The sequence below is a fragment of the Bos grunniens genome, chromosome 12 (assembly GCF_055505025.1).
Source record: "Bos grunniens cultivar Pamir isolate PY7600 chromosome 12, Bosgru_T2T1.0, whole genome shotgun sequence".
Classification (NCBI taxonomy): Eukaryota; Metazoa; Chordata; class Mammalia; order Artiodactyla; family Bovidae; genus Bos; species Bos grunniens.
The window spans coordinates 13,412,061-13,422,538 of record NC_141176.1 but is presented as its reverse complement, the minus strand read 5'-3'; the positions used below and the strand labels follow the sequence as shown (position 1 = coordinate 13,422,538).

Sequence of the window (10,478 nt, the reverse complement as noted above, 5' to 3'; positions counted from 1 at the left end):
TTACATAATGCTGACATTCACTTTACCTCTCTAACTTTCTGTTTCCTAAAATAAGGTGGTAGTTAGATAATTTTAAACTTGGAGCTGGAATAACAAGGTTCTGTCTGTTCCCCACCATAGCATCTGGGGTTGACAGAGTAGATGGTATATGCTTAACATTAAATAAAGATTTCTTCTTTAAGAATTTAAGGTGACTTATTACTGCAGCATTCTATGATATTATGCTACAAATTTGAAGAATTTCTAATGAATATGAAATTGTCATGATATAGATATGCTCATTCTTTCTCACACACACTCACACACACACACATGCGTAAAATGAGGTTATGCCAAGTATTGGGTGTTTCATGTGGTTCCTTTGTTACAAGAAAAAAAAAAAAAAACAAAAAACCTTTAAAGTAACTGTTGTCCTAAATCTATTGGGTTAATCTAACTTTCCACTGTAGGATCAAATTTAAGGAAGCAGGACTTTTTAGAATTTTCAGACTGTTTTCATGGGACACTTGAAAGTGAAAGTGAAAGTTCTCAGTCATGTCTGATTCTTTGTGAGCCCATGGACAATACAGTCCATGGAATTCTCCAGGCCAGAATACTGGAGTGGGTAGCCTTTCCTTTCTTCAAGGGATCTTCCCAACCCAGGGATCAAACCCAGGTCTCCTGCATTGCAGGCGGATTCTTTACCAGCTGAGCCACTAGGGAAGCCCTTCATGGGACACTTAATGACAAGAAAAAGCCAAGTCTATGTATTTTTATTTGGGCTTCTCTGGTGGTTCATCTGTAAAGAATCCGCCTGCAATGTAGGAGACCCGGGTTCCATCCCTGAGTTGGGAAGATCTCCTGAAGAAGGAAACGGAAACCCACCCACTCCAGGACTCTTGCCTGAAGAATTCCATGGACAGCTCATGAGGTCAGAGTCAGACACAACCAAGTGACTAACACTTTCACTTTAGGGACTAAACAACTACAATGTATATCTATTTATATTTATTTATTCACACTAATGAAGGAATATCTAAGGCAACTGATTTAAAAATCAGATACATTTTTATATATTTCCATTTATTTCCTCAGAAAATAAAGACACACCTGGATATTTTAGCATTAGACCAAATTGGTGAAGGTTGTTTTTGCTGCAATCTTTGCTTATGGTGCTGGCTAAACCTGCTCATTGAGCCCTGAATTGCCATTTCTCAACAATGTCTCATTTAAACAGCGTTTTCCTTTGCACAGCTTTTTGGAATCCTCCTCTTTCCCTCAGCTTCCCTCTTCCCCCATCAAAATATCTTGTGCTCAGATTAAACTCCTTTACCTAAAGGAATGAATAATGATTATTTCCCAGAGGCAGTTCTATTTTAATAGAAAACTATTTCCTAAACAAATCACTAATTGGCCACATTTCAGGCAATTTATCTCACTAGGCCTCAGCTATTCCCCCGGTCCCCTAAAACAGGGGTCCCCATCCTCCAGGATCTAATGCCTGATGATCGGAGGTAGAGCTGATGTGATAATAATAAAACGCGCAGTAAAAGTAACGTGCTTCAGTTCAGTTCACTTGCTCAGTCGTGTCCGGCTCTTTGCGACCCCACGGACTGCGGCACGCCAGGCTTCCCTGTCCATCACCAACTCCCGGAGCTTGCTCACACTCATGTCCATCGAGTCGGTGATGCCATCCAAGTCGGGCTTCCCTTGTGGCTCAGTTGGTAAAGAATCTGCCTGTGATGCCGGAGACCCTGGTTCAATCCCTGGGCGGAGAAGGGAAAGGCTACCCACTCCAGGATTCCAGCCTGGAGAATTCCATGGACTGCATAGCCCGTGGGGTCTCAAAGAGTTGGACATGACTGAGCGATTTTCACTTCACTGTAATGTGCTTGAATCATCCCCAAAACCACTCCCCTGCCCCCAGGTCTGTGGAAAAATTGTCTTCTATGAAACAGGTCCCAGGTGTCAAAAAGGTTGGGCACTGCTGTCTTAAAACATATAAGTACAGTGGTTCTACAAACTTTTAAAGCCATAGAACTCTTGCTTCAAACAGAAATCAGGCAGCAGTCCACTGTACAGAAGAGATGAGGGCTGGAAGACCCCAGTGGGAGCAGGCATGGAGATCCAGAATCTTGCCCCCTTACCCTGCTTCTCTCCACCGGTGATGCCGCAGAGGCACACACCTCAGGACAAGCCATGCAAAAGGCCAGCCCATCTTCTCATACAAATGCACACACATACGGTGGGCTTGTCTGGTGGCTCAGACGGTAAAGAATGTGCCTGCAATGCAGGAGATCTGGGATGATCCCTGGGTCGGGAAGATCCCCTGGAGGAGGAAGTGGCAGCCCATTCCAGTATTCTTGCCTGGAGAAGTCCATGGACAGAGGAGCCTGGAGGGCTGCAGTCCTGTTGCAGAGAAGAAGCCAATGCTGACTCCATGTTGGAACTGTTGCTTTGGCTTATTTTTTGTTGCTATTGTTATTATAATATACAGAATGGCCTGCCTCAGAGAATCCTGCCCCTCTGGCTGACTGTTAAACTAAGCGCCTTTGTTCAGGACTCTGTCCACCTATAGATCCCCTGCCTGACGCTTGCCTGTTCTGGGAGATGTTGGCAAGATTAATGGCCTTTTTACTTTGCTTCCTCACCTCCCCTGCCCCTCCTCCTCTGATCTATAGAAGAGCCGAGCATCCAGACCCCCAGTGATTGGTTATTTTGAGGCACTAGCCTGCCATCTCAGTCAGCTGGTTTTTAGAATAAAGTAGTTTTCCTTGCCTCAACACCTGGTCTCTTTCATTGGCCTCTTGTGTTGAGCTGAGTGAGCTTGGACTGGCAACAGCCCGTGGGTCGCAGAGTCCGACACAACTGAGTGACTAACACATGAAGGTGAGACGGTGGGTGGTAAGGCGGTAGGTGACTCCCTCTTAAGCACCTGAAGAAGCTTGTAGATGTCTGTTGTAATCACAAATCAGATTCACGGTTTTAAAAACACTTTGAGGACTTCCCTGGTGGTCCAGTGATTAAGACTCTGTGCTTCCATTGCAGAGAGCACAGGTTCAATCTCTAGTTGGGGAAGTTCCACATACCACTATAGTGTGGCCAAAAAGAACAGAAGTAATAAAAATTAATTTAAAAAAATAAAATAAAAAAATAAATAAAAATAAAAACACTTTGAGAACATAGCCAAGAGTAGTGAATATTAATAGAATAAGCGATTTAGATTTTGACCATTATCTTCTATTTCTGTCTTATGTTTGAAACATGGGTGTGTTGCACGGTTGTGTTGTAAAATAAACATGGTCAACTAAGTGCATTCCTAAAGTCAGTTTTACTATTACCTCTAACAGAACTGGTTTTCCCCTAATGGGCTTTCCCTTACTCAAAATCTGAATGTGATCTAACCACCAAAAACAACTGCTTTCTCTTCTGAAACAAAAGCTTCTGTGGTGTATTCCCAGGGGTAGAGATTCTGACGCTCATCACCTCCAGAAAGACCACTCAGATCCATGGGAAGCATGTCTCACCTTTCGGGCACCTCCAGCCCACCCAGTCTCAAATCAAACTCTCTCACCTTCCGCCTGATTAATAATGAATGGTGGTACCACTTACCCACTTACAAAGCTAAAACCTTAAAGTCACCACAAAGTAGCAACCATTAGACTCTGGCTCTCTGTTGTTGCTTAGTCAGTAAATCGTCTCTAACTCCTGTGACCCCATGAACTGTAGGCCATCAGGCTCCTCTGTCCACGAGATTACCCAGACAAGAATACAGCTGTGGGTTGTTGCTTCCTTTTCCTAATTTATTTATTTTTAATTGGAGGATAATTGCTTTACAATGTGGTGCTGGTTTCTACCATACGTCAACATGAATCAGCCATAGGTATACATACGTCCTCTCCCTCTTGAATCTCCTTCCCACCTCCCACCCCATCCCACCCCTTTAGGTTGTCACAGAGCGCCGGGTTGAGCTCCCTGTGTTATACAGCGAATTCCCACTGGCTATCGTTTTACATATAGTCATGTATATATTTCAATGCTACTCTCTCAATTCATCCCACCCTCTCCTTCCCTCACTATGTTCACAAGTCTGTTCTTTATGTCTGCATCTCTATTGCTGCCCTACAAATAGGTTCATCAGTAACATTTCTCTAGATTCCATGTGTATGCATTAATATATGATATTTTTCTCTTTCTGACTTACTTCATTCTGTATAACAGGCTCTAGGTTAATCCAACTCACTAGAACTGACTCAAATTTGTTCACTTTTATAGCTGAGTAATATATCTTTGTATATATGTACCACCGCTTCTTTATCCATTCATCTGTCGATAGACAATGAGGTGGCTTCCATGTCCTGGCTATTGTAAATGGTGCTGCAATGCACACTGGGGTGTATATGTCTTTAAGAACTGTGGTTTTCTCAGGTTATATGCCCAGTAGTGGGATTTCTGGGTCATACGGTAGTTATATTCCTAGTTTTTAAAGAAATCTCCATATTGTTCTCCAAAGTAGCTGGATCAGTTTACGTTCCCACCAGTAGTGCGAGAGGGTTGTCTTTTCTCCACATCCTCTCCAGTATTTGTCTATAGATTTTTTGATGAGGGCCATTCTGACCCCTGTGAGATGATACCATATTGTAGTCTTGCTTTGCATTTCTCTAATAATGAGCGATGTTGAGCATCTTTTCATGTGTTTTTTGGCCGTCTGTATGTCTTTGGAGAAATGCCTGTTTAGGTCTTCAGTCCATTTTTGATTGGGTTGTTTGTTTTTCTGATATTGAGCTGCCTGAGCTTCTTGCATATTTTGGAGATTAATCCATAGCCAGTTGCTTCATTTGCAATTATTTTCTCCCATTCTGAAGGTTGTCTTTTCATCTTGTTTATGGTTTCCTTGGCTGTTCAAAAGCTTTTAACTTGATCCATTGTGTTTGGGGCAGGATGATGTTCTGTGTGGGGAAGCCTGTCCTGTGCTCTGTGGGGCGTTTAGCAGCTTCCTCGGCCTCCACTAGATGCCGGTAGTCCCCCCTCCAGCAACTTCCAGGCTCCACAATAATGACCTCTAGGCATTGCCAAATGTCTGCGGGAGGCAAAACCAACTCCATTTGAGAACCACTGATGCGGATTATTTGTAAATCCTCAAAATACCGGACAGGGTCCCACCCCAGACCTACTGAGTCTCAGACATAAGGATTAGGGGCCAGCAGTCTGTTTCAACACACCCTCCATGTGGTTCTGATGCTCTCTGAAGTTCGAGACCCAAGTCTACTTGACAGACCTCTAACGCTGCAGGGTGGCCCAGAAGCCTTGACTCCCTTTCCTGACTAGCACCTCGCCACTGCCTTCTCCTCTCATGTGCCCCTCCACCCACTGCCTGCCCTTCATTCAATTCTTCTACTAGCTACCAAACATTATTTGTCTTTCTTTTCTAAGTACCAGTGTGTGGTTTAGTTGCTAAGTTGTATTCAACCCTTTTGCAACCTCTTTTGCAACTGTAGCCTGCCAGGCTCCTCTGTCCATGGGATTCTGCAGGCAAGAATACTGGAGGGGGTTGCCATTTCCTTCTCCAGGGGATCTTCTCCAACCAGGGATCCAACCCTAGTCTCCTGTATTGCAGGCAGTCTCCTGCCTTGCAGGCACATTCTTTACAGACTGAGCCAAGTACCAGTAAGACAAGCAAAACAATTGAGCTCCTTGGTGACTCCCTGACTACAGGCTGGGGTGCTCCACCATCCTGCCCCACCTGGAGTTAGGTACACACCTTGTCAGTTTAAGCCACAAGCCTCCTTCTTCCTGGTGAACTTCTTGACTTTTGTGGCTCGTTTCCAAATGTCTCTGAATTATTCAGAGGGGTTAAGCCCTAGTTTTCCTGAACATCCACAGAGGTTGGATCCCCAACCTCTGGGATCTGAGGTGGAGCTGATGTAGTAATAACAGAAATGAAGGGCATGATAAATGTAATGCACTTGAGTTATCCTGAAACCATCCCTCTCCAACAGTCGTTCTTCCAGGAAGTCAGGCCCTGGTGCCAAAACTGTTGGGGACCGCTGTCTTAGGGTACAGGTTAGGTGAAGGAAGAGACTTCTTTCAGGGTTGTACAGCCAACTTTAGGACGATGGTGATCAACCCAGCACACTTCAGAACCATATGGATGGGGGCACTAGTCCCCAGACCTACAGAATCTTGCAAATCTGTATTCCCACACCATGGTTGAATTATTGCCCAATGTCTTGCACAGAGCATGTATTTCATCAAAACTTCTTGACTGTCCGATCAGTCACTTAGCCGTGGAGTCATCGCTGCCTTCTCGCTGGCTTGCTTCTCTCCACTTGTGCTTTTTCTTTGATTTCACTTTCCATTTCCTGTATCTTGAGCTTACTCGGCAAAAGCCAAACAGCAGCCTTTACTGGTGAAAGGCCAAATTGTGTCTAGATGATTTTAACTATTGACCTAATCTCTGGCATCTAAAGGTTAATACATTGTTCACAGTCTCAAATACTCTGCAGGAACTTCATATCAGGGTGACGAGTTAAACAGTCCCTAAGGCGTCTTTCAGGAATTTCAGTTACCTGGTGGCTACTCCGTGCTTACCCGAGGTGTCCGTGGCTGATCATAGACAGCTTTTAATCACCATTTAAAGTGGTTGTGAGATCCTCAAACCGACCCACCTGGAGCCGGCCAGGTTCGCTCCACATCCCTGGCTGGGCGGGGCGGCGGTCTCCTGAGATCAGGTCAGAGGGCGCCAGAGAGGAGCGAGGTCGGGGAAATCCTGCGGGGGCGGTGCTATCCGCTGCTGGGAGCGAGAAATCGAAACTCAGCTGTTAAAACCGCTGCCGCCGCTCTTGGAGTCGCAGTCTCGAGACCCGTCACGCATCCCAGCGCCGCCCGCATCCATCCTGCAGCGGCGTCGGCCGGGTCTGAACCATGTATACCCGCACTGGGGTGCAGGGCTCCGGGTTCGGGGCCCCCGCCGCCTCCCGCCCGACCCGGGACCCCCCTGCCTTGCGCGGGGAGCTGGGCCCACCGCAGGCGCCCAAGCAGGATTTGGAGGCGGCTCCCGAGAGGCCTTCGCGGGAGAGCACTGAGACCGCGGGCCCAAGATTGTAAGTATTTAACCACTTGTCCGGTGCGGCGGCGGCCCAGCAGGTCTTCCCCGAGCAGACCCGCAGGTTCTTCCCTGATCTTTGGAGTTTGAGACACGCGGGCCCAATCAGGGTTCACAACCGTGAATTACAGTATAAATTGAGAGTGCCAGTCGGGGCCCTTTCCTGAACATCCAAGCCCCTGTTCCTTTCCTGATTCTTTGGACCGGCTCCAGGATTGAAAGACATGCCTGTGTAGTGACTGCCTAGGCTTTTTGCGAATTTTCCAGGTGTCTCCAAAACTCATGCTCTTGTGTGTTAGTCGCCCAGTCGTGTCCGATTCTTTGCGACCTCATGGACTGTAGCCTGCCACATTCCTCTGTCCATGGGTATTTTCTAGACTGGAATACCGGAGTGGGTTGCCATTCTCTTCTCCAGGGTATCTTCCCAACTCAAGAATCGAACCAGGGTCTCCAGCATTGCAGACAGATTGTTTACCAACGGAGCCATCAGGGAAGCCCTTAAATAATATGAAAATATTTTAAAATTTCCTTTCTTAAAAAAAAAAAAAAAATCGTTGCCCTAAATAGTATCTTCACATCAGCTGCCAGGGTAAGGGTGAAGAGGGAGTGTGTTATGGGGTAGAAGGTGCAAATATTGCCTCTAGGAGTTTGCAGCCCAACAACAAAATAGTGACCTCTTAGCATCAGAGGACTGAGTCAGAGAGGATGTGAATGGCTGCAGTGTTTCTTTTAAGAGTTTTTATTATTATTAATTTTTTGGACTGTGGTGGGTCTTTGTTGCTGCACATGGTCTTCCTCTTGTTGCCATGGGTGGGCTTCTCTTTGGAGCACAGGTTCTAGGTGTGGGGGGTTTCAGTCGCTGCAGCTCATGGGCTCTACAGTGTGGGCTCAGTAGTTGTGGGGCACGAGCTTCATTGCTCTGTGGCATGTGGGATCATCTTGGACCAGGGATTGAACTGGTGTCCCTTGCATTGCAAGGCAGATTATTAACCCCTGGACCACCAGGGAAGCCCTGCAGTGTTTCTTGTCTCCGGTGTTGAGAAGTGCTCTACATTTATCAACAGGTAGGTAGCATTATTCCTGGTCTTTGGTTTAGGGACTACAGTTACTATCCTGGAAACATTTATTATGTAAAGTGTCAGTGACGCTTTCTTTCCCACCAATGGATAAGCTACTTTATTAAGCTGACAGTAGGGTTTGTAAAGACGTTACTGCTTTTGAAGTGCTGCCTCTGTGAACCGGAACTTTCTATTGATAGGTAGTTTCATTTTCAGTTCTCCCTTTTCATCAACTTCTAGTTACATGAAAGGCAAATGTTGGTTGCTTAGGAACAATATATAAACTTATGACCAATAAACAGATTTTATTTCATCCCTTAACTTTTGAAAGAATTCATAAGTACCTGGCTTTTAATATTATTCAACTTAGAGTGGAACGTGAAGTCAAGTGGGCCTTAGGAAACATCACTGCGAACAAAGCTAGAGGAGGTGATGGAATTCCAGTTGAGCTATTTACAATCCTAAAAGATGTGCTGTGAAAGTGCTGCACACTTTCACAAATGTCAGCAAATTTGGAAAACAGCAGTGGCCACAGGACTGGAAAAGGTCATTTTCATTGCAATCCCAAAGAAAGGCAATGCCAAAGAATGCTCAAACTATTGCATATTTGATCTCACATGCTAGTAAAGTAATGCTCAAAATTCTCCAAGCCAGGCTTCAACAGTATATGAACCATGAATTTCCTGATGTTCAAACTGCGTTTAGATAAGGCAGAGGAATCAGAGGTCAAATTGGCAATATCTACTGGATCATCAAAAAAGCAAGAGAGTTCCAGAAAAACATCTATTTCTGCTTTATTAACTATGCCAAAGCCTTTGACTGTGTGGATCACGACAAACTGTGGAAAATTCTAGAAATGATGGGAGTACCAGACTACCTGACCTGCCTCCTGAGAAATCTGTATGCAGGTCAGGAAGCAACAGTTAGAACTGGACATGGAACAACAGACTGGTTCCAAATAGGAAAAGGAGTATATCAAGGTTGTATATTGTCACCCTGCTTATTTAATTTATGTGCAGAGTACATCATGAGAAACGCTGGGCTGGAAGAAGCACAAGCTGGAATCAAGATTGCCAGGAGAAATATCAATAACCTCAGATATGCAGATGACACCACCCTTATGGCAGAAAGTGAAGAGGAACTAAAGAGCCTCTTGATGAAAGTGAAAGAGGAGAGTGAAAAAGTTGGCTTAAAGTTCAACACTCAGAAAACTAAGATCATGGCATCTGGTCCCATCACTTCATGGCAAATAGATGGGGAAACAGTGATAGACTTTATTTTTCTGGGCTCCAAAATCACTGCAGATGGTGATTACATCCATGAAATTAAAAAACACTTGCTCTTTGGAAGGAAAGTTATGACCAACTTAGACAGCAGATTAAAAAGCAGAGACGTTACTTTGCCAACAAAGGTCCGTCTAGTCAAGGCTATGGTTTTTCCCGTAGTCATGTATGGATTTGATAATTGGACTATAAAGAAAGCTGAGCACCAAAGAATTGATGCTTTTGAACTGTGGTGTTGGAGAAGACTCTTGAGAGTCCCTTGGACTGCAAGGAGATCCAACCAGTCCATCCTAAAGGAAATCAGTCTTGAATATTCATTGGGAGGACTGACGTTGAAGCTGAAACTCCAATAATTTGGCCACCTGATGCGAAGAGGTGACTCATTTGAAAAGACCCTGAAGCTGGGAAAGATTGCAGGCAGGAGGAGAAGGGGATGACAGAGGATGAGATGGTTGGATGGCATCACCGACTCAATGGACATGGGTTTGGGTGGACTCCGGGAGTTGGTGATGGACAGGGAGGCCTGGTGTGCTGCAGTCCATGGGGTCACAAAGAGTCGGACACGACTGAACAACTGAAGTGAACTTCATGAACTTAGAATTGCCCTTAGATGGGGTGGATGATCTGGATGATTGCAATTAGAAATTGCTGCATTTGTCTCCAACTCAGAGTAGCTGGGGGTGGGGGAATTCCTTACAGGTTCCCCCCACCCCGCCCCCCTGCACTGCCCCCACCCCCTACTGCAGTCCAATAGGGGGACTCAGTGCCCTCACTCCCTGGGCCTGGAGTGTAAATAAGGTTCCATAAGCTGAGCATAGTGGCAAAGAAAAAAAAAAAAGGAGGGTTATCTGGTCATAATGGAAGTCCATTAATTTTGAGTAACTTCCAGCTCTATAAGCTGTAGCATTTGATAAAACAGAGGTCATGGATGTATGTTGATAATAAATACCCTCTATGCCTTTTTTTATATTATACAGCATCTACTTAGATGTAATTATTTAATTGCAAGCTCATAACATCACATAAACATTGGCAGTGGCATCTATCTGATTT

The 10,478-nt window shown here is 45.1% G+C and overlaps 1 protein-coding gene and 1 long non-coding RNA gene across 5 annotated transcripts in view; one reads left to right on the top strand and one right to left on the bottom strand.

The window, feature by feature from the left end:
* Positions 1-4,368: 4,368 nt before the first annotated feature.
* On the bottom strand, positions 4,369-6,795 carry LOC147361383 (uncharacterized). The gene is made up of 2 exons (XR_015137819.1): positions 5,741-6,795; positions 4,369-5,059 (listed from the first exon to the last, which is right to left on the bottom strand). It is a non-coding gene; the product is annotated as an uncharacterized LOC147361383 (long non-coding RNA).
* A 34-nt stretch (positions 6,796-6,829) lies between these two features.
* EPSTI1 (epithelial stromal interaction 1) overlaps positions 6,830-10,478 on the top strand; it is a 98,050-nt gene continuing 94,401 nt past the window's right edge. For all 4 annotated transcript variants that reach the window (XR_015137818.1, XR_015137817.1, XM_086328848.1 and 1 more), the window contains exon 1: positions 6,830-7,082. Coding sequence is in view for 2 of the 4 variants with exons in the window: in XM_086328848.1 (XP_086184974.1) it covers positions 6,904-7,082 (179 nt within the window). In the remaining 2 variants the exon portion in view is untranslated. The remainder of the gene's footprint in view (positions 7,083-10,478) is intronic.